This window comes from Salvelinus alpinus, chromosome 17 (assembly GCF_045679555.1).
Source record: "Salvelinus alpinus chromosome 17, SLU_Salpinus.1, whole genome shotgun sequence".
Taxonomy (NCBI): domain Eukaryota; kingdom Metazoa; phylum Chordata; class Actinopteri; order Salmoniformes; family Salmonidae; genus Salvelinus; species Salvelinus alpinus.
Window position 1 is genome coordinate 43,862,043 of NC_092102.1, and position 24,492 is coordinate 43,886,534.

Consider the following 24,492-nt stretch of genomic DNA (forward strand, 5'->3'; position numbering starts at 1 on the left):
TTGACACATTGACAAAAGTATATTTTGAAAAGTTTTTGACTTTGAGTTTTAATTACGCTTTAGGAGTAGAGGGATCACTCATAGACACAAAGTCCCCGTTACAATTAACTCTTGACCCAAATAGAGCATTAATGGGTAATGGAAAACAGGTAGGTGATTCCATTATTCTTGGTAGGTGATTCCATTGTTCTTGGCAGGTGATTCCATTGTTCTTGGTTGTGATGGTTTAGTCTGTCTTTAATTAACTAGATCGATATTGTACAAAAATACAACTGTCTTCGGTGGAACACCTCCACTACATACTCCCCTGTGCGTGTGTGTGTGTGTGTGTGTGTGTGTGTGACTGTGTGTGACTGTGTGTGTGTGTGTGTGTGTGTGTGTGTGTGTGTGTGTGTGTGTGTGTGTGTGTGTGTGTGTGTGTGTGTGTGTGTGTGTGCGAGTGTGTGTGCGTGTGACTGCGCGCGTGTGTGTGTGACTGTGTGCGTGCGTGTGTGACTGCGTGTGTGTGTGTGACTGTGTGCGTGCGTGTGTGACTGTGTGCGTGTGTGTGACTGCGTGTGTGTGTGTGTGTGATTGTGTGCGTGTGTGTGACTGCGTGTGTGTGTGACTGCGTGCGTGTGTGTGTGTGACTGCGTGCGTGTGTGTGTGTGACTGTGTGCGTGCGTGTGTGACTGCGTGCGTGTGTGTGTGACTGCGTGCATGCATGTGACTGCGTGTGTGTTTGTGACTGTGTGTGTGTATGTGACTGTGTGCGTGCGTGTGTGACTGCGTGCGTGTGTGTGTGACTGCGTGCATGTATGTGACTGCGTGTGTGTATGTGACTGCGTGCGTGTGTGGCCTGTAATGAGGAGAATCTTGGTTCGGGGGATGCCAGGAGAATGCTGCTTGCTCGAATGCATAGTGCCAACTGTAAAGTTTGGTGGAGGAGGAATAATGGTCTCGGGCTTTTTTTCATGGTTCGGGCTAGGACCCATTAGTTCCAGTGACGGGAAATATTAACTCTACAGCATACAATGACATTCTATACGATTCTGTGCTTCCAACATTGTGGCACCTGTTTGGGGAAGGCCCTTTCCTGTTTCAGCATGACAATGCCCCTGTGCACAAAGCAAGGTCCATATAGAAATGGTTTGTTGAAATCGGTGTGGAAGAACATGTCTTGCCTGCACAGAGACCTGACCTCAACCACATCAAACACCTTTGGGAAGAATTGGAACGCTGACTGCGAGCCAGGCCTAATCGCCCAACATCAGCGCCTGACCTCACTAATGCTCTTGTGGCTGAATGGAAGCAAGTCCCCGTAGCAATGTTCCAACATCTAGTGGAAAGTCTTCCCAGAAGAGTGGAGGCTGTTATAGCAGCAAAGGGGCAACCAACTCCATGTTAATGCCCATGATTTGCGAATGAGATGTCCACATACTTTTGGTCAAGAAGTATATATTAGGACAATGGGAGGAGGGAAATGTATTGGGGCTGGTGGCTGGCTGGTCATTGGTTAAATTAAAAAGACTGTCTCTCTCCTGTGAGTTGTGCAGTGGGAGGGTGTTGTGTGTGTGTGTCTGATTTGTGTGTGTGTGTGTGTGCATGCGTGCATTTGTGTCTGTGATTAATGACTAGGAGCACTGACTTTCATTACTCCGCCCTGCACGCACGCAGCACGCACGCACGCACGCACGCACGCACGCACGCACGCACGCACGCACGCACACGCACACACACACACACACACACACACACACACACACACACACACACACACACACACACACACACACACACAGCAGGAGGGGGGGACATAACCACCATCTGAATTATCTCCAGAAAACAAATGGCTCTTATCATGTGATTGAGTTACTCCCTCCACTCTCACCTGTTCCCTCCATCTCACCCTCCCTCCACTACTCCCCCTCTTTCCCTCCGTATCTGTGTTTCCTCTCTCCCTCGGTATCTCTCCCAGACGGTCTCTGTGGTGTATCAGCTGTGACAGTTGGCAGCACATCCTGATAAAGGATCAGCTGCATTTGTTTATCTCAGCTTTGTTGTGATTAAAGGAAGATTTAGCATGCTTCCAGTGCTACTGCCACCAGCAGACCCCCACCAGACCCCCAGCAGACCCCCACCAGACCCCCAGCAGACCTCCTCTAGACCTCCTCTAGACCTCCTCAAGACCCCCACGAGACCCCCACGAGACCCCCACCAGACCCCCAGCAGACCTCCTCTAGACCTCCTCCAGACCCCCAGCAGACCCCCTATAGACCTCCTCCAGACCCCCTATAGACCTCCTCTAGACCCCTATAGACCCCCTCTAGACCCCCTATAGACCTCCTACAGCCCCCCTATAGACCTCCTCTAGACCCCTATAGACCCCCTCTAGACCCCCTATAGACCTCCTCCAGACCCCTATAGACCCCCTCCAGACCCACTATTGACTTGCTCCGGACTGCCTTTAGACCTCCTACAGCCCCCCTATAGACCTCCTCCAGACCCCCACGAGACCCCCACCAGACCCCCAGCAGACCTCCTCTAGACCTCCTCCAGACCCCCAGCAGACCCCCTATAGACCTCCTCTAGACCTCCTCAAGACCCCCACGAGACCCCCACCAGACCCCCACCAGACCCCCAGCAGACCACCTATAGACCTCCTCCAGACCCCCTATAGACCTCCTCTAGACCCCTATAGACCCCCTCTAGACCCCCTATAGACCTCCTCCAGACCCCCTATAGACCTCCTCCAGACCCCTATAGACCCCCTCCAGACCCACTATTGACTTGCTCCGGACTGCCTTTAGACCTCCTACAGCCCCCCTATAGACCTCCTCCAGACCCCCTATAGACCCCCTATAGACCTCCTCCAGACCCCCTATAGACCCCCTATAGACCTCCTCCAGACCCCCCATAGACCTCCACCAGACCCCCAGTAGACCCCCTATAGACCTCCTCCAGACCGCCTATAGACCTCCTCCAGACCCCCAGCAGATCCCTACCAGACCCCCTATAGACCTCCTCCTGACCCCCTATAGACCCCCCATAGACCCCCTATAGACCTCCTCCAGACTCCCAGCAGATCCCTATCAGACCCCCTATAGACCCCCTATAGACCCCCCATAGACCCCCTATAGACCTCCTCCAGACTCCCAGCAGATCCCTATCAGACCCCCTATAGACCCCCTATCAGACCCCCTATAGACCCCCTATAGACCCCCTATCAGACCCCCTATAGACCCCCTATAGACCCCCTATAGACCTCCTCCAGACCCCCAGACCCCCAGACCCCCTATAGACCTCCTCCAGACCCCCAGACCCCCTATAGACCCCCTATAGACCCCCTATAGACCTCCTCCAGACCCCCTATAGACCTCCTCCAGACCTCCAGATCCCCTATAGACCTCCTCCAGACCCCCAGACCCCCTATAGACCTCCTACAGACCCCCTATAGACCTCCTCCAGACCCCCAGACCCCCTATAGACCCCCTATAGACCTCCTCCAGATCCCCTATAGACCTCCTCCAGACCCCCTCCAGACCCCCTATAGACCTCCTCCAGACCCCCTATAGACCTCCTCCAGACCTCCAGACCCCCTAGCCACTCTGCTAAATGACTAATGTACATGTAAATGTCTTGGCCAAAAGGGAGAGAGGCTGCAGCCTGTTCTATATCTCTCTCCTCCTTCATTTCTCTTCCTCTTTCTCGCTCACCCTGCTGGGTCTCTCCACTGTATTGGACCATGTGTAATCCGCTCAATCCTCGCAGGTCTCTCTCACGTCTAAGACTCCCAGCTGCTTCTGAACTGCTAAGCTATTTCCTCTTAAAAGGGGAGGGAAATATCGGATTGTTGGGGTCAGGGACAATCATCACTGGGTCTCAGAGGCAATCAACCATTTTTTTTCTCTCTCTCCCACACAGAACAACTTCCAATAACCGAGTTGGAGACGGAATTGCAGAGAAGATAGAAAAGTGAGGAATTTCACGGTTGGAGATTGGATGCTATAGGGGGCTGTAGAGGGGTTTTGACACCAGGGCATGGTGGGAGAAGGGGTGAAGTTACGAGGTTATGGTGGGAGGGGAGGGGGCAATAAGGTCTTTGATGGATGGAGGAAGTGAGGGGAAGAGTTTTATAGGAGGTTTCCATGGTGCAGGGGGATTAATTACTGGGAGTTAAAGGGTGCTAGCTGTGTAGCTAAGTAGGGCTAACTGAACGGGGGTTCGGAGGGATTTGACATGGTGGATGATTGGGGTAACTATATGGAGGCCAAGGATGTTCTGATGAATTAATGAGAGGCAAGACGGGGTTCTCAGAGTGGGTGAAGTACACTGTGACACAGTGACACTCAGTACTATAGGAGAGAGAAGAGTTGGTGTGGAAAGTGAGCCTGAAACTAAAACCTAGTCCTTTAAAAAGTGAAAAGTTCCTCAGAGAAACGTAATGAAGGCTGACAGGCCACCAGCTGATTAAAGCACTCTACAGAGGAAAGAGATCCAGAGTACTTCTGAGGCAAGTAAACAGCAGCACATAGAATACCACAGTGATGAGCAGGGGAGAGTGGCATTAGAGCGGGCTTAGCTGACACTGATTAGGAGCAATTAGCACCCTACACTATTCCATATATAGTGCACCACTTTTGACCAGGGCCCATTGTAGTGAGGTAATATCTATCATATACTGTATGTACAGTATATTATATATACCTCGAATGCGATCCGTGATAAGACTATGCAACTAGCCTATTAAATTGTTTACCTGACTCCATAAAGATGATTTAGCAATATGCAAGAGAGTTACAGGAATAAACTACCAAGAAAAGTCTGAGAGTTGTCTATCAAAGGCAAATAGACTTAATATCATTGTAAAATGAACAAAAATTATAAAAGGCATAAAGGTTAAGTTACAAAGCATTAACAAGCATTACGAGAGAGACAAAGAAACCATGCCTTATGCCATGGCTCATAGCTATTGGGGAGAGAGAGACAAAGTAAAAAGTAAAGCCCCTTTGAAAGACAGTGTATTGTTGTTGATTGATTACTGTAAAGTTAACCTCCAATCAAATATTGGACCTACATGATGTTATCACAACAGAATGTACTGCTTCACAGATGTGGGACAGAATGGGGGATGTGGAGAGCAACACAGAGGAGGCTGAATTCCAGAGAAGACCATAAAAACTTTTGCATAGAGTGTTGATGAAAGAGAGGTTGGGGTTTGGCAGTGGTGGAAAAAGTACTACATTGTCATACTTGAGTAAAAGTAAAGATACCTTAATAGAAAATGACTCAAATATAAGTGAAAGTCACCCAGTAAAATACTACTTGAGTAAAAGTCTAAAAGTATTTGGTTTTAAATATACTTCAGTATCAAAAGAAAATGGAAATGCTAAAATGTACTTAGGTATCAAAAGTAAATGTGTAAATCATTTCAAATTCCTTATATTAAGCAAACCAGACGGCATCATTTTCTTGTTCTTTAAATTTACGGATAGCCAGGGGCACACTCCAACACTCAGACATCATTTACAAACCAAACATTTCTGTTTAGTGAGTCCGTCAGGTCAGAGGCAGTAGGGATGACCAGGGATGTTCTCTTGATAAGTGTGTGAATTAGACCATTTATAAGGTATCTGTGATGCATATCTGTATTCCCAGTCATGTGAAATCCATAGATTAGGGCCTAATGAATGTATTTAAATTGACTGATTTCCTTTAAACTGTAACTCAGTAAACACTTTGAAATTGTTGCATGTTGCGTTTACAGTGCATTCGGAAAGTATTCAGACCCCTTGACTTTTTCCACATTTTGTTACGTTACATCCTTATTCTATAATGTATTAAATTAAAAAATATCCTCATCAATCTACACACAATACCCCATAATGACATCACAATACCCCATAATGACATCACAATACCCCATAACGACAAAGTGGAAACAGGTCCATAGAAATGTCAACAAATTTATAAAAAGGAAAAAACTGAAATATCACATTTACATAAGTATTCAGACCCTTTGCTATGAGACTCAAAATTAAGCTCAGGTTTCCAATCTACAACTTGATTAGAGTCTACCTGTGGTAAATTAAATTGATTAGGCATGATTTGGAAAGGCACACACCTGTCTATATAAGATCCCACAGTTGACAGCGCATGTCAGAGCAAAAATCAAGCCATGAGGTCGAAGTAATTGTCCGTAGAGCTCCGAGACAGGATTATGTTGAGACACAGATCTGGGGAAGGGTACCAACAATGTTCTGCAGCATTGAAGGTCCCCAAGAACACAGTGGCCTCCATCATTCTTAAATGGAAGAAGTTGGGAACCACCAAGACTCTTCCTAGAGCTGGCCGCCCGGCCAAACTGAGCAATCTGGGGAGAAGGGCCTTGGTCAGGGTGGTGACCAAGAACTCGATGGCCAATCTGACAGAGCTCCAGAGATCCTTTGTGGAGATGGGAGAATTTCCAGAAGGACAACCATCTCTGCAGCACTCTACCAATCAGGCCTTTATGGTAGAGTGGCCAGACAGAAGCCACTCCTCAGTAAAAGGCACATGACAGCCTGCTTGGAGTTTCCTAAAATGCACCTAAAACTGTTTTTGCTCTGTCATTATGGGGTATTGTGTGTAGATTGATGAGGGGAAAAACAATTTAATCCATTTTAGAATAAGGCTGTAACGTAACAAAATGTGGAAATGTCAAGGGGTCTGAATACTTTCCGAATGCACTGTATGTTTTTGTTCAGTGTAGAATGATGGCAGAGTCAGTGAAATACTCATTTAAAAGCCATTAGGATCCACCAAGCAGCTTCATGAGGTAGTCACCTGGAATGTGTTTCAATTAACAGGTGTGCCATCTTAAAAGTACATTTGTGGAATGTCTTGCCTTCTTAATGCATTTGAGCCAATCAGATGTGTTTTGACAAGGTAGGGGTGGTATACAGAAGATGGCCCTATTTTGTGAAATACCAAGTCCATATTACCTCTGATGACCTGGCCTCCACAATCACCCGACCTCAACCCAATTGAGATGGTTTTGGATGAGTTGGACCGCAGAGTGAAGGAAAAGCAGCCAACAAGTGCTCAGCATATGTGGGAAGTCCTTCGAGACTGTTGGAAAAGCATTCCTGGTGAAGCTGGTTTAGAGAATGCCAAGAGTAAGCAAAGCTGTCATCAAGGCAAAGGGTGGCTACTTTGAAGAATCTAAAATGTATTTTGATTTGTTTAACACTTTTTTGGTTAATACATGATTCCATATGTGTTGTTTCATAGTTTTGATGTCTTCACTATTATTCTAAAATGTAGAAAATAGTGAAAATAAAGAAAAACCCTTGAATGAGTAGGTGTGTCCAAACTTTTGACTGGTACTGTATATATATATATGTATATATACACACTACTGTTCAAAAGTTTGGGGTCACTTAGAAATGTCCTTGTTTTTAAAAGAAAAGCAAATTTTTGTCCATAAAAATAACATCAAATTGCTCAGAAATACACTGAGACATTGTTAATGTTGTAAATGACTATTGTAACTGGAAAAGGCAGATTTTTTATGGAATATTTACATAGGCATACAGAGGCTCATTATCAGCAACCATCACTCCTGTGTTCCAATGGCACGTTGTGTTAGCTAATCCAAGTTTATAAATTTAAAAGGCTAATTGATCATTAGAAAACCCTTTTGCAATTATGTTAGCACAGCTGAAAACTGTTGTTCTGATTAAAGAAGCAATAAAACTGGCCTTCTTTAGACTAGTTGAGTATCTGGAGCATCAGCATTTGTGGGTTCGATTACAGGCTCAAAATGGCCAGAAACAAAGAACTTTCCTCTGAAACTCGTCAGTCTATTCTTGTTCTGAGAAATTAAGGCTATTCCATGTGAGAAATTGCCAAGACACTGAAGATCTCGTACAACGCTGTGTACTACTCCCTTCACAGAACAGCGCAAACTGGCTCTAACCAGAATAGAAAGAGTGGGAGGCACCGATGCATAACTGAGCAAGAGGACAAGTACATTAGAGTGTCTAGTTTGAGAAACAGACACATTACAAGTCCTCAACTGACAGCTTCATTAAATAGTACCCGCAAAACACCAGTCTCAACGTCGACAGTGAAGAGGTTACTCCGGGATGCTGGCCTCTTAATCTTTCCTTTTTATTGGCCAGTCGGAGATTTTTCTTTGCAACTCTGCCTAGAAGGCCATTATCCCGGAGTCGCCTCTTCTCTGTTGACGTTGTAGTGTTGTGTAGTGTAGTGTTGTGTAATGTAATGTAGTGGTGTGTTGTAGTGTTCTGTAATGTAGTGTGGTGGTGTGTAGTGGTGTAGTGGTGTAGTGTAGTGGTGTCTAGTGTTGTGTAGTTTGGTGGTGTGTGGTGTAGTGGTGTGTAGTGTAGTGTGGTGGAGTGTAGTGTAGTGGTGTGTATTGGTGTGTAGTGTTGTGTAGTGTAGTGGTGTGTAGTGGTGTGTAGTGTTGTGTAGTGTAGTGGTGTGTAGTGCAGTGTAGTGTAGTGTAGCGTAGTGTTGTGGTATGTAGTGTTGTGGTATGTAGTGTAGTGTAGTGTAGTGTAGTGGTGTGTAGTGGTGTAGTGTTGTGGTATGTAGTGTTGTGTAGTGTAGTGGTGTGTAATGTAGTGTTGTGGTATGTAGTGTGGTGTAGTGTAATGTAGTGTTGTGGTATGTAGTGTTGTGGTATGTAGTGTTGTGGTATGTAGTGTTGTGGTATGTAGTGTTGTGGTATGTAGTGTGGTGGTGTGTAGTGTTGTGGTATGTAGTGTGGTGTAGTGTAATGTAGTGTTGTGGTATGTAGTGTTGTGGTATGTAGTGTTGTGGTATGTAGTGTGGTGTAGTGTAATGTAGTGTTGTGGTATGTAGTGTGGTGTAGTGTAATGTAGTGTTGTGGTATGTAGTGTAGTGTGGTGTAATGTAGTGTTGTGGTATGTAGTGTTGTGGTATGTAGTGTTGTGGTATGTAGTGTTGTGGTATGTAGTGTTGTGGTATGTAGTGTGGCGGTATGTATTGTAGTGTAGTGTAATGTGGTGGTGTGTATTGTAGTGTAGTGTAATGTGGTGGTGTGTCGTGTTTTGTCCAGGCAGGGCTATGGGATGCCTGCTAATCGGTGCCCAGTTCAGAGACACAGCGAGCGCGTTTGCTACAAGCTGATTGTGCCTCTAAATCTTAAGCACAGAGCAGTGATACAATGTGTGTTGATGTGTGCATTAGTATGTGTGCGTGTGTTTGAGTGTTAGAGAAAGTGAACAAGTGTTTGTTCAGAGGCAGGAGGGAGAGCCAACAGAGTGCACTTACACATACACCACCCCGAGTGTTGGATAAGCATGGCTGAGAATGGTACCGCTAAGCCCTGAGGGACATGCCTGTAGCAAGTTTACTGGTGTGTTCCGAGATGGAGGGGGGAAGAGAGAGGGAGAGCGAGAGAGGGAGAGATGGAGAGAGAGATAGGGAGAGGGGCAGAGGGAAGAGAGGGGACAGAAGACTAGGCCCAGATGGTGGGCAATTAGCACAGTGCTAGAAATAGGAGTCATCTGCCAGAGAGAGAGAGACATAGAGAGAGTGTGAGACAGAGGGAACACAGAGAGAATGCGAGAGAGAGGAAAGAGAGACACATTGAGAGAGAGGAAAGAGAGAGAGAGACATTTCTTTGGCAATGCAAACATATGTTTACCATGCCAATAAATCCCTTTGAACTGAATTGAATGGAGAGAGAGAGAAGAAAGGAAGAGAGACAGAGAAAAAGAGAGCGAGAGAAAGAAAGGGAGAGCGGGAGAGAGAAATAAGAAGATACAATTCAAGAGAGAGAGCGAGAGAGAGAAAGAGAAGAAAAGAATAGACAGAGAGAGAGAAAGAGAGAGAGAGAGAGAGAGAAAGAGAGAGAGAGTGCAAGAGAGAGAAAGAGAGAGGGAGAGAAAGAGAGAGAGAGAGATTTTACTTTTGTTTATTATCTATTTCACTTGCTTTGGCAATGTAAACACATTTCCCATGCCAATAAAGCCCCTTAAATTGAAATTAAATTGAGAGAGAGAGAAAGAGAGTGACAGAGAGAGAGACAGAGAGAGAGACAGAAAGAGGGAAAGAGAGAGAGAGACAGAGAGAGAGAGAGTGCAAGAGAGAGAGAGAGTGCAAGAGAGAGAGAGAGAGAGAGAGAGAGAGAGAGAGAGAGAGAGAGAGAGAGAGAGAGAGAGAGAGACAGAGAGAGATGTTCCACTGTTACCAGCTCTGCCAAGCAGCACATTAGCAGAGAGGGGGGGGGGGGGGTTATTCTGGGGAAGGTTACACAATGCTCACTGGAGCAGATATTTCTCTTTACTTGAAGACAATGTTAAAGGTCCAATGCAGCCATTTTTATCCTATTATCAAATCATTCCCGCGTAACAATTATGTACGTACCTTACTGTGATTGTTTTCAATTAAAATTGTCAATAAATAAATAAATAAATAGCTTCTTAGCAAAGAGCAATTTCTCAAGCAAGAATGTTGTTAGGACTCTCTGGGAGTGGTCTGAGTGGGAAACTGGCAGATAGGTTTGTACAGTACAAGTCAAATGTTTGGACACACCTACTCATTCAAGGGTTTTTCTTTATTTTTACTATTTTCTACATTGTATAATAATAAAAAGAAGACACATATGGAATCATGTAGTAACCAAAAAAGTGTTAAAACAAATCAAAATATATTTTAGATTTTAGATTCTTCAAAGTAGCCACTCTTTGCCTTGATGACAGCTTTGCACACTCTTCTCTCAACCAGCTTCACCTGGAATGCTTTTCCAACAGCCTTGAAGGAGTTCCCACACATGCTGAGCACTTGTTGGCTGCTTTTCCTTCACTCTGCTGTCCAACTCATCTCAAACCATCTCAATTGGGTTGAAGTCGGGTGATTGTGGAGGCCAGGTCATCTGATGCAGCTCTCCATCACTCTTCTCATTCTTGGTCAAATAGCTCTTACACAGCCTGGAGGTGTGTTGGGTCATTGTCCTGTTGAAAAACAAATGATAGTCCCACTAAGCGCAAACCAGATGGGATGCCATATCGCTGCAGAATGCTGTGGTAGCTATGCTGGTTAAGTGTGCCTTGAATTCTAAATAAATCACTGACAGTGTCACCAGTAAAGCACTCCCACACGTCACACCTCCTCCTCCATGCTTCACAGTGGGAACCACATATGCGGAGATCATCCGTTCACCTACTCTGTTTCTCAAGGACAGATTTCAAGGACAAAGGACAGATTTCTACCGGTCTAATGTCCATTGCTCGTGTTTCTTGGCCCAAGCTAGTCTCTTCTTATTATTGGTGTCCGTTAGTAGTGGTTTCTTTGCAGCAATTTGACCAGGAAGGCCTGATTCACGCAGTCTCCTCTGAACAGTTAATGTTGAGATGTGTCTGTTACTTGAACTCTGTGAAGCATTTATTTGGGTTGCAATTTCTGAGGCTGGTAACTCTAATAACCTTATCCTCTGCAGCGGAGGTAATTCTGGGTCTTCCTTTATTGTGGCGATCCTCATGAGAGCCAGTTTCATCATAGCACTTGATGGTTTTTGCGAATGCACTTGAAGAAACTTTCAATGTCCTTGACATTTTCCGTATTGACTGACCTTCATGTCTTAAAGTAATGATGGACTGTCATTTATCTTATTTGAGCTGTTCTTGCCATTATATGGACTTGGTCTTTTACCAAATAGGGCTATCTTCTGTATACCACCTCTACCTTGTCACAACACAACTGATTGGCCCAAGCGCATTAAGAAGGAAAGAAATTCCACAAATGAACTTTTAACAAGGCACACCTGTTAATTGAAACACATTCCTGTTGACTACCTCGTGAAGCTGGTTGAGAAAATTCCAAAAATGTGCAAAACTGTCATCAAGGCAAAGGGCGGCTACTTTGAATATCTCAAATATAAAATAAGATTAACAATTTTTTGGCTACTACATAATTCCATATGTGCTATGTCATAGTTTTGATGTCTTCACTATTATTCTACAATGTAGAAAATAGTAAAAATAAAGAAAAACCCTTGAATGAGTAGGTATGTCCAAACTTTTGACTGGCACTGTGTATATATAGAACACAGGAAATCATGTTTTTGACTGCACTAGGCCTTTAAGAGATACACAGTTCTGAGAAGGAGAGAACAACAAATACATATTTTTCTAAGAATCATATCTATTTCTCAACATTACTCATTGATGCAAGATACCTCGTTTTATACCCGATAGCCTCACATCCAAGCCTCCATTCAATAAAAACCTCACTGCATAAAAGGTTCATGTTCTGTTTTTGCAAGTGCATGAGTCAGATTGATGTTATGATCTTGTTTCACTTACACAGTAAACCCATTTCAGTGTGTGTGTGTGTGTGTGTGTGTGTGTGTCAGACACTCACATGTGCTGGGATGCGTTGGAAAAGGCAGTGCTGTACTGAGGTGCTGAGTCCTCCGGCCCATGGGGGGCTGCATGGCTCATCACCATCATCACTGGCCGGTGAGGGTACATCCTCTTAGACGAGCGGAAGTAGTTGATGCCGTCCTCTGTGATGAGGTCCGTAAAGTAGTCCTGCAGAAGGACGAAACGCTGATTTAACATCCACACAATGAATTGGGACATCAGTAAATACACTTTCCACAAATGTCTGTGTATCAGCTTGATTCTCCTGAAATGCTTTTTGCAAGTCACCCTTTGCTAGTTTGAATGAAAACGTTTCATCACTTCACAGGTGGAGCTGCTGTTCTACTACAGTTAACAATGTCTTCAAAGAGATCCCTCTCTCTATGCAGACATGACAATGGAGACTAAAGGAATGACAAGGACCAGGGTTCCACCTCTGAGACCAAGTCGACTGAAGGAATGCCAAGGACCAGGGTTCCAGCTCTGAGACCAAGCCGACTGAAGGAATGACAAGGACCAGGGTTCCACCTCTGAGACCAAGTCGACTGAAGGAATGACAAGGACCAGGGTTCCAGCTCTGAGACCAAGCCGACTGAAGGAATGACAAGGACCAGGGTTCCACCTCTGAGACCAAGTCAAGGGGAATATGCAGTCAGAACTCCACACTCTCTCTCTCTCTCTCTCTCTCTCTCTCTCTCTCTCTCTCTCTCTCTCTCTCTCTCTCTCTCTCTCTCTCTCTCTCTCTCTCTCTCTCTCTCTCTCTCTCTCTCTCTCTCTCTCTCTCTCTCTCTCTCTCTCTCTCTCTCTCTCTCTCTCTCTCTCTCTCTCTCTCTCTCTCTCTCTCTCTCTCTCTCTCTCTCTCTCTCTCTCTCTCTCTCTCTCTCTCTCTCTCTCTCTCTCTCTCTCTCTCTCTCTCTCTCTCTCTCTCATAGTGCCAGTGGGTGATGGCGAGGAGGCCTTTAGTGAACAGGTTGTGTACAACTGCAGGGCAGTGTTCATGCCATAAACCAAACCACCCCTCCACTCCCTTCCTCCAGTTTTCCCCTCCCTTCCTTCTCTTCTGTGGGAGGCACCCATTCCTGGCAAGGGTTGGCAGGCACAACTGGAACTAAACTGGGGCCAGGTGGTGTTGGGAAACAGGACAGATAGATACATCTATACTGTTGGGAAATATATTGAGAGAAGAGGAGTAAATGTAGGACAATGAAAAGTCCTTGACTGATTGATGAGGATTACACTGGCAAATCTCAGTTGAGATGGATAACTCACAGGCAGAGCACAGCACGAGAGAAAGAACACACACGCACACGCACACGCACGCACGCACTCACGCACACGCACACGCACGCACGCACGTACGCACTCACGCACGTACGTACGTATTATACAGACCTTAGGGTACTCGCAGCCATGTTTCTCGCGGACTCCATTCCTGCACAGGGTGTAGTTGTAGAAACGGGAGTTCTTGACCAGCCCCACCCACTCCCTCCACCCAGGAGGAATATAGGAACCGTTGTACTCATTCAGGTACTTCCCAAAGAAGCCTGCATGGTGGGGCACAGGCATAAAAGGTCATTCAATTATCTTAGTTACATCAAATCTAATTAGTTTCATCTGCACAATTTATTATTCGTTTTTCTTGTTGAAGGGTGGAAGGAGGGGGGAGGGATAGAGGGAGGGAAGGCTGGGTGGTGGAGGTGGAGGGAGGGGGGAGGGATAGAGGGAGGGAAGGCTGGGTGGTGGAGGTGGAGGGAGGGGGGAGGGAGAGAGGGAGGGAAGGCTGGGTGGTGGAGGTGGAGGGAGGGGGGAGGGATAGAGGGAGGGAAGGCTGGGTGGTGGAGGGAGGGGGGAGGGATAGAGGGAGGGAAGGCTGGGTGGTGGAGGTGGAGGGAGGGGGGAGGGATAGAGGGAGGGAAGGCTGGGTGGTGGAGGTGGAGGGAGGGGGGAGGGATAGAGGGAGGGAAGGCTGGGTGGTGGAGGTGGAGGGAGGGGGGAGGGATAGAGGGAGGGAAGGCTGGGTGGTGGAGGTGGAGGGAGGGGGGAGGGATAGAGGGAGGGAAGGCTGGGTGGTGGAGGTGGAGGGAGGGGGGAGGGATAGAGGGAGGGAAGGCTGGGTGGTGGAGGTGGAGGGAGGGGGGAGGGATAGAGGGAGGGAAGGCTGGGTGGTGGAGGTGGAGGGCTAAATGTCACAGACAAGTACATCAATAGTCATGATTCAACTGTCGGCGGTGTAGTGAACTAACTAACTAACAAACAGATCGATGAAAACATAAGCAGAGGAACTAAAAGGCTATTGCTGTCCAATTACTACTGCTGCTACGGTAACTACTACTACTGCTGCTACTGTAACTACTACTACTGCTGCTACTGATAGTACAGCTTCTGCTGCTACTGCTACTTCTGCTACTACGGTAACTACTACTACTGCCACTACTACTACTGCCACTACTACTACTGCTACTACTACTGCTATAGTTACTACTGCCACTACTACTACTGCTACTACTACTACTATAGTTACTACTACTACTACTACTACCACTACTGCTACTACTGCTACTATAGTTACTACTACTACTACTACTGCTACCACCACTACTACTGCTACTACTACTACTGCTACTACTACTGCTACTACGGTAACTACTACTACTGCCAGTACTACTACTGCTACTACTATTACTGCTACTACTGCTACTATAGTTACTACTACTACTACTACTACTACTGCTACTATAGTTACCACTACTACTGCTACTACTACTACTACTACTGCTGCTACTACTACTGCTGTTACTGTTACTGCTACTACTACTACTACTACTACTACTACTACTACTACTACTACTACTACTACTACTACTACTACTACTACTACTACTACTACTGTTACTGCTGCTGCTACTACTACTACTGCTACTACTACTACTACTACTGTTACTGCTGCTGCTACTACTACTACTACTGTTACTACTAGTACTACTACTACTACTATTACTACTACTACTAATACTATTACTCATACTACTATTACTACTACTACTACTACTACTACTGTTACTACTACTGCTACTACTACTACTACTGCTGCTGCTACTACTGCTACTACTACTATTACTACTACTGCGACTACTATTATTACTACTACGACTACTACTGCTACTATTACTACTACTGCTACTATTACTACTACTACTACTCCTACTGCTGCTACTACTACTACTACTACTACTACTACTACTACTACTACTGCTGCTGCTACTACTACTACTACTACTGCTACTATTACTACTACTACTACTCCTACTGCTGCTGCTACTACTACTACTACTACTACTACTACTACTACTACTACTACTACTGCTACTACTACTATTACTACTACTGCGACTACTATTATTACTACTACGACTACTACTGCTACTATTACTACTACTGCTACTATTACTACTACTACTACTACTACTACTACTACTACTACTACTACTACTACTGCTACTATTACTACTACTATTACTATTACTATTACTACTGCTTCTGTTACTCCCACTACTACAACTACTATTGAGTCTGTCTGGATAAATGCTAGAGACAGAATTCTGATCTGATTTGCTCCTCTCCTGGTGGATCAGCAGGCAGTAGCTGAGGGAGAACACACTACCTACATCAGACCGTATTCACAAAGTGTCTGAATGGTGATCTAGGATCAGTGTTGCCTTTCAAATCATAATGAATAATAGGATAGGCCCCTGCCCAGGCGTATCGCTCCGGGGGAGGGAGACTTCTTCAGTGGCCTAACGTTAACATGGAGAGCGGATAGGTTTTAGCATGGCAGGAGGCCTTTGGTTGAGGTAGTGTTGGGATGTTGTGGAGAGGCAGGACATGGCCGATACACAGCACAGACACAGTGTAGACCGACGTGGGCTTTGGTTTCCGTCAGTAGTAACTTGGAGGATGTCTAGGGAGACTGCTTGGAACAGATGTTACAACATGTCACCGAGTGTAAAACCGATTGAGATTCTCTTGAGTTTTTTTTTACATTTCTTATCTAGATTTCTAATCATGTGTGTGATGAAATTATACCACTGCAGTGCTGTGCAGCGCCTCCCCTTTCATTTGGAATGAGTCACAAAGGTGTAACTTCAAAGCAAGCACATAACCACATCTTCAAATAAGGGGTTTGATAGTGAGTGAATGTGTGTGCACAAAAAAATAAAGGAATGGAATGTGTGTGTATGAGCGTGTGTGTTCTTTTCCTATAAGTTCTGTGATTTCTGGAGAACAGGACAAAGGGAATGTAAGAGCTGGCTCCTGAAAGGACTTCTCTCTCTCTGTTATGGCTGGGGGCCAAGTACTGTATCTAATGTAAAAGCAACTATTGCATTAGTAAAGAAACCTATGAATGTCAGCGTCTGTCTGGATGAAACAGCAAGGTCTGACAGAGAATGGCCGTCCACTCTGAGAGAGACTCAGACTGCGTCCCGAATGGCCGTCCACTCTGAGAGAGACTCAGACTGCGTCCCGAATGGCCGTCCACTCTGAGAGAGACTCAGACTGCGTCCCGAATGGCCGTCCACTCTGAGAGAGACTCAGACTGCGTCCCGAATGGCCGTCCACTCTGAGAGAGACTCAGACTGCGTCCCGAATGGCCGTCCACTCTGAGAGAGACTCAGACTGCGTCCCGAATGGCCGTCCACTCTGAGAGAGACTCAGACTGCGTCCCGAATGGCCGTCCACTCTGAGAGAGACTCAGACTGCGTCCCGAATGGCCGTCCACTCTGAGAGAGACTCAGACTGCGTCCCGAATGGCCGTCCACTCTGAGAGAGACTCAGACTGCGTCCCGAATGGCCGTCCACTCTGAGAGAGACTCAGACTGCGTCCCGAATGGTCGTCCACTCTGAGAGAGACTCAGACTGCGTCCCGAATGGCCGTCCACTCTGAGAGAGACTCCGACTGCGTCCCGAATGGCCGTCCACTCTGAGAGAGACTCAGACTGCGTCCCGAATGGTCGTCCACTCTGAGAGAGACTCAGACTGCGTCCCGAATGGTCGTCCACTTTGAGAGAGACTCAGACTGCGTCCCGAATGGTCGTCCACTCTGAGAGAGACTCAGACTGCGTCCCGAATGGCCGTCCACTCTGAGAGAGACTCAGACTGCGTCCCGAATGGTCGTCCACTCTGAGAGAGACTCAGACTGCGTCCCGAATGGTCGTCCACTCTGAGAGAGACTCAGACTGCGTCCCGAATGGTCGTCCACTCTGAGAGAGACTCAGACTGCGTCCCGAATGGCCGTCCACTCTGAGAGAGACTCAGACTGCGTCCCGAATGGTCGTCCACTCTGAGAGAGACTCAGACTGCGTCCCGAATGGTCGTCCACTCTGAGAGAGACTCAGACTGCGTCCCGAATGGTCGTCCACTCTGAGAGAGACTCAGACTGCGTCCCGAATGGTCATCCACTCCGAGAGAGGCTCAGACTGCGTCCCGAATGGCCGTCCACTCTGAGAGAGACTCAGACTGCGTCCCGAATGGCCGTCCACTCTGAGAGAGACTCAGACTGCGTCCCGAATGGCCGTCCACTCTGAGAGAGACTCAGACTGCGTCCCGAATGGCCGTCCACTCTGAGAGAGACTCAGACTGCGTCCCGAATGGTCGTCCACTCTGAGAGAGACTCAGACTGCGTCCCGAATGGTCGTCCACTCTGAGAGAGACTCAGACTGCGTCCCGAATGGTCGTCCACTCCGAGAGAGACTCAGACTGCGTCCCGAATGGTCGTCCACTCCGAGAGAGACTCAGACTGCGTCCCGAATGGCCGTCCACTCTGAGAGAGACTCAGACTGCGTCCCGAATGGCCGTCCACTTTGAGAGAGACTCAGACTGCCTCCCGAATGGTCGTCCACTCTGAGAGAGACTCAGACTGCGTCCCGAATGGTCGTCCACTCTGAGAGAGACTCAGACTGCGTCCCGAATGGTCATCCACTCCGAGAGAGACTCAGACTGCGTCCCGAATGGTCGTCCACTCCGAGAGAGACTCAGACTGCGTCCCGAATGGCCGTCCACTCTGAGAGAGACTCAGACTGCGTCCCGAATGGTCGTCCACTCTGAGAGAGACTCAGACTGCGTCCCGAATGGCCGTCCACTCTGAGAGAGACTCAGACTTCCTCCCGAATGGTCGTCCACTCTGAGAGAGACTCAGACTGCGTCCCGAATGGTCGTCCACTCTGAGAGAGACTCAGACTGCGTCCCGAATGGCCGTCCACTCTGAGAGAGACTCAGACTGCCTCCCGAATGGTCGTCCACTCTGAGAGAGACTCAGACTGCGTCCCGAATGGTCGTCCACTCTGAGAGAGACTCAGACTGCGTCCCGAATGGCCGTCCACTCTGAGAGAGACTCAGACTGCGTCCCGAATGGTCGTCCACTCTGAGAGAGACTCAGACTGCGTCCCGAATGGTCATCCACTTTGAGAGAGACTCAGACTGCGTCCCGAATGGTCGTCCACTCTGAGAGAAACTCAGACTGCGTCCCGAATGGTCATCCACTCTGAGAGAGACTCAGACTGCGTCCCGAATGGCCGTCCACTCTGAGAGAGACTCAGACTGCGTCCCGAATGGCCGTCCACTCTGAGAGAGACTCAGACTGCGTCCCGAATGGTCATCCACTCCGAGAGAGACTCAGACTGCGTCCCGAATGGCCGTCCACTCTGAGAGAAACTCAGACTGCGTCCCGAATGGTCGTCCACTCTGAGAGAGACTCAGACTGCGTCCCGAATGGTCGTCCACTCTGAGAGAGACTCAGACTGCGTCCCGAATGGTCATCCACTCCGAGAGAGACTCAGACTGCGTCCCGAATGGCCGTCCACTCTGAGAGAGACTCAGACTGCGTCCCGAATGGCCGTCCACTCTGAGAGAGACTCAGACTGCGTCCCGAATGGCCGTCCACTCTGAGAGAGACTCAGACTGCGTCCCGAATGGTCGTCCACTCTGAGAGAGACTCAGACTGCGTCCCGAATGGTCGTCCACTCTGAGAGAGACTCAGACTGCGTCCCGAATGGTCATCCACTCCGAGAGAGACTCAGACTGCGTCCCGAATGGTCGTCCACTCCGAGAGAGACTCAGACTGCGTCCCGAATGGCCGTCCACTCTGAGAGAGACTCAGACTGCGTCCCGAATGGCCGTCCACTTTGAGAGAGACTCAGACTGCCTCCCGAATGGTCGTCCACTCTGAGAGAGACTCAGACTGCGTCCCGAATGGTCGTCCACTCTGAGAGAGACTCAGACTGCGTCCCGAATGGTCATCCACTCCGAGAGAGACTCAGACTGCGTCCCGAATGGTCGTCCACTCCGAGAGAGACTCAGACTGCGTCCCGAATGGCCGTCCACTCTGAGAGAGACTCAGACTGCGTCCCGAATGGTCGTCCACTCTGAGAGAGACTCAGACTGCGTCCCGAATGGCCGTCCACTCTGAGAGAGACTCAGACTTCCTCCCGAATGGTCGTCCACTCTGAGAGAGACTCAGACTGCGTCCCGAATGGTCGTCCACTCTGAGAGAGACTCAGACTGCGTCCCGAATGGCCGTCCACTCTGAGAGAGACTCAGACTGCCTCCCGAATGGTCGTCCACTCTGAGAGAGACTCAGACTGCGTCCCGAATGGTCGTCCACTCTGAGAGAGACTCAGACTGCGTCCCGAATGGCCGTCCACTCTGAGAGAGACTCAGACTGCGTCCCGAATGGTCGTCCACTCTGAGAGAGACTCAGACTGCGTCCCGAATGGTCATCCACTTTGAGAGAGACTCAGACTGCGTCCCGAATGGTCGTCCACTCTGAGAGAAACTCAGACTGCGTCCCGAATGGTCATCCACTCTGAGAGAGACTCAGACTGCGTCCCGAATGGCCGTCCACTCTGAGAGAGACTCAGACTGCGTCCCGAATGGCCGTCCACTCTGAGAGAGACTCAGACTGCGTCCCGAATGGTCATCCACTCCGAGAGAGACTCAGACTGCGTCCCGAATGGCCGTCCACTCTGAGAGAAACTCAGACTGCGTCCCGAATGGTCGTCCACTCTGAGAGAGACTCAGACTGCGTCCCGAATGGTCATCCACTCCGAGATAATAGGGGATAGTAGTGGACTATATCCTGTAGATAATAGGGGGTAGTAGTCCACTATATCCTGTAGATAATAGGGGGTAGTAGTGGACTATATCCTGTAGATAATAGGGGGTAGTAGTGGACTATATCCTGTAGATAATAGGGGGTAGTAGTCCACTATACTCTGTAGATAATAGGGGGTAGTAGTGGACTATACTCTGTAGATAATAGGGGTAGTAGTGGACTATATCCTGTAGATAATAGGGGGTAGTAGTGGACTATATCCTGTAGATAATAGGGGGTAGTAGTCCACTATACTCTGTAGATAATAGGGGGTAGTAGTGGACTATACTCTGTAGATAATAGGGGGTAGTAGTGGACTATATCCTGTAGATAATAGGGGGTAGTAGTGGACTATATCCTGTAGATAATAGGGGGTAGTAGTGGACTATATCCTGTAGATAATAGGGGGTAGTAGTCCACTATATCCTGCAGATAATAGTGGGTAGTAGTGGACTATATCCTGTAGATAATAGGGGGTAGTAGTCCACTATATCCTGTAGATAATAGGGGGTAGTAGTGGACTATATCCTGTAGATAATAAGGGGTAGTAGTGGACTATATCCTGTAGATAATAGGGGGTAGTAGTCCACTATATCCTGTAGATAATAGGGGGTAGTAGTGGACTATATCCTGTAGATAATAGGGGATAGTAGTGGACTATATCCTGTAGATAATAGGGGGTAGTAGTGGACTATATCCTGTATATAATAGGGGGTAGTAATGGACTATATCCTGTAGATAATAGGGGGTAGTAGTGGACTATATCCTGCAGATAATAGGGGATAGTAGTGGACTATATCCTGTAGATAATAGGGGGTAGTAGTCCACTATATCCTGTAGATAATAGGGGGTAGTAGTGGACTATATCCTGTAGATAATAGGGGGTAGTAGTGGACTATATCCTGTAGATAATAAGGGGTAGTAGTGGACTATATCCTGTAGATAATAGGGGGTAGTAGTCCACTATATCCTGTAGATAATAGGGGGTAGTAGTGGACTATATCCTGTAGATAATAGGGGATAGTAGTGGACTATATCCTGTAGATAATAGGGGGTAGTAGTGGACTATATCCTGCAGATAATAGGGGGTAGTAGTGGACTATATCCTGTAGATAATAGGGGGTAGTAGTGGACTATATCCTGTATATAATAGGGGGTAGTAATGGACTATATCCTGTAGATAATAGGGGGTAGTAGTGGACTATATCCTGCAGATAATAGGGGCTAGTAGTGGACTATATCCTGTAGATAATAGGGGGTAGTAGTCCACTATATCTTATAGATAATAAGGGGTAGTAGTCCACTAATCATGACCGACAGGATAGAACAGAACACCAGACAGGATAGAACAGAACACCAGACAGGATAGAACAGAACACCAGACAGGATAGAACAGAACACCAGGCAGGATAGAACAGAACACCAGGCAGGATAGAACAGAACACCAGACAGGATAGAACAGAACACCAGGCAGGATAGAACAGAACACCAGGCAGGATAGAACAGAACACCAGACAGGATAGAACAGCACACCAGGCAGGATAGAACAGAACACCAGGCAGGATAGAACAGAACACCAGACAGGATAGAACAGAACACCAGGCAGGATAGAACAGAACACCAGGCAGGATAGAACAGAACACCAGACAGGATAGAACAGAACACCAGACAGGATAGAACAGAACACCAGGCAGGATAGAACAGAACACCAGGCAGGATAGAACAGAACACCAGGCAGGATAGAACAGAACACCAGACAGGATAGAACAGAACACCAGGCAGGATAGAACAGAACACCAGGCAGTAGAAAACACATCTAATGGCTTTCACAAGTCCTAACAGAGTGTGAAATTTGTATTCTAATTAAGAAAGGTTTTTGAATTCTCAATTAAAATAGTGTTTGCCTCAATTGATTAAGAGATAAGTGATGACTTCAAGTAAATGTGTGTGTGTGTGTGTGTGTGTGTGTGTGTGTGTGTGTGTGTGTGTGTGTGTGTGTGTGTGTGTGTGTGTGTGTGTGTGTGTGTGTGTGTGTGTGTGTGTGTGTGTGTGTGTGTGTGTGTGTGTGTGTGTGTGTGTGTGTGTGTGTGTGTGTGTGTGTGTGTGTGTGTGTGTGTGTGTGTCAATCTGTACGGACTACTGACCTGTCCTGTAGCCAGTGTTGTTGAGGTACACTCCAAAGGTCCTAGTCTCGTGCTGGGCCTGCCAGGAGGGGGAGGAGCAGTTCTCATTGTTGGTGTAGGTGTTGTGGTTGTGAACGTACTTCCCCGTCAACATGGAGGAGCGTGAAGGACAGCACATGGGCGTGGTCACAAAGGCATTGGAGAAGTGAGTCCCGCCCTGCTCCATGATACAACGTGTCTTATTCATGACCTGCATGGAGCCTGACAAGGGGGAAAGAGAGAGAGAGAGAGCAAGAGAGACAGAGCGAGAGAGAGAAAGAGGCAGAGAGAGAGAGAGGCAGAGAGAGAGAGAGAGAGAGAGAGAGAGAGAGAGAGAGAGAGAGAGAGAGAGAGAGAGAGAGAGAGAGAGAGAGAGAGAGAGAGAGAGAGAGAGAGAGAGAGAGAGAGAGAGAGAGAGAGAGAGAGAGAGAGAGAGAGAGAGAGAGAGAGAGAGAGAGAGAGAGAGAGAGAGAGAGAGAAAAAAAAAAAAGGAAAGCTTTGACTATGTACAAACTCAGTGAGCATAGCCTTGCTATTGAGATAGGCCGCCGTAGGAAGACCTGGCTCTCAAGAAAAGACAGGCTATGTGCACACTGCCCACAAAATGAGGTGGAAATGCCAAATTTCAAATGTATGACCATATTAGAGACACATATTTCCCTACGATTACACAAAGAATTCCAAAACAAACCTAATTTTGATGAACTCCCATATCTACTGGGTGAAATAGCACAGTGTGCCATCACAGCAGCAATATTTGTGACCTGTTGCCACAAGAGAAGGGCAACCAGTGAAGAACAAACACCATTGTAAATACAACCCATATTTATGTTTATTTATTCTCCCTTTTCTACTTTAACTATTTGCACATTGTTACAACACTGTATATAGACATAATATGACATTTGTAATGTCTTTATTCATTTGGAACTTCTGTGCGTATAAAGTTTACTGTTAATTCTTATTGTTTATTTCACTTTTGTTTATTATCTAGTTCACTTGCTTTAGCAATGTTAACATGTTTCCCATGTGAATAAAGCCCTTAAATTGAAATTGAATTGAATTGAAAGAGAGAGGCGGAGTGAAAGAAACACACACCAGGGTCAGATCTGCTCTGTTTCAGACTGACATGTGACAACCGGGAGGAAGCCCCCACACACCACTTAGCATGGCATCTGTTCTGCTCATGTGTGAGAGAAGGAAGGAGGAGGGAGGAGATGAAGGGAGAAGGAAGGAGGAGAGATGTGATGAAGGGAGAAGGAAGGAGGAGGGAGGGGATGAAGGGAGAAGGAAGGAGGAGGGAGGAGATGAAGGGAGAAGGAAGGAGGAGAGAGGAGATGAAGGGAGAAGGAAGGAGGAGAGATGTGATGGCGGGAGAAGGAAGAAGGAGAGATGTGATGAAGGGAGAAGGAAGGAAGAGGGAGGGGATGAAGGGAGAAGGAAGGAGGAGAGAGGAGATGAAGGGAGAAGGAAGGAGGAGAGATGTGATGGAGGGAGAAGGAAGGAGGAGAGATGTGATGAAGGGAGAAGGAAGGAGGAGAGATTTGATGGAAGGAGAAGGAAGGAGGAGAGAGGAGATGAAGGGAAAAGGAAGGAGGAGAGATGTGATGGAAGGAGAAGGAAGGAGGATGGAGGGGATGGAGGGAGAAGGAAGGGGGAGAGAGGGGATGAAGGGAGAAGGAAGGAGGAGGGAGGGGATGGAGGGAGAAAGAAGGAGGAGGGAGGGGATGAAGGGAGAAGGAAGGAGGAGAGAGCAGATGAAGGGAGAAGGAAGGAGGAGGGAGGGGATGAAGGGAGAAGGAAGGAG

The 24,492-nt window shown here is 47.3% G+C and overlaps 1 protein-coding gene across 9 annotated transcripts in view; it reads right to left on the reverse strand.

The window, feature by feature from the left end:
* Positions 1–24,492, reverse strand: part of LOC139542997 (extracellular sulfatase Sulf-2-like) — a 267,301-nt gene that overhangs the window by 38,519 nt on the left and 204,290 nt on the right. For all 9 annotated transcript variants that reach the window (XM_071349057.1, XM_071349056.1, XM_071349055.1 and 6 more), the window contains 3 exons: positions 22,668–22,907; positions 13,770–13,921; positions 12,376–12,545 (listed from right to left, as the gene is read on the reverse strand). In XM_071349057.1, coding sequence (XP_071205158.1) covers positions 12,376–12,545; positions 13,770–13,921; positions 22,668–22,907 — 562 coding nt within the window. The remainder of the gene's footprint in view (positions 1–12,375; positions 12,546–13,769; positions 13,922–22,667; positions 22,908–24,492) is intronic.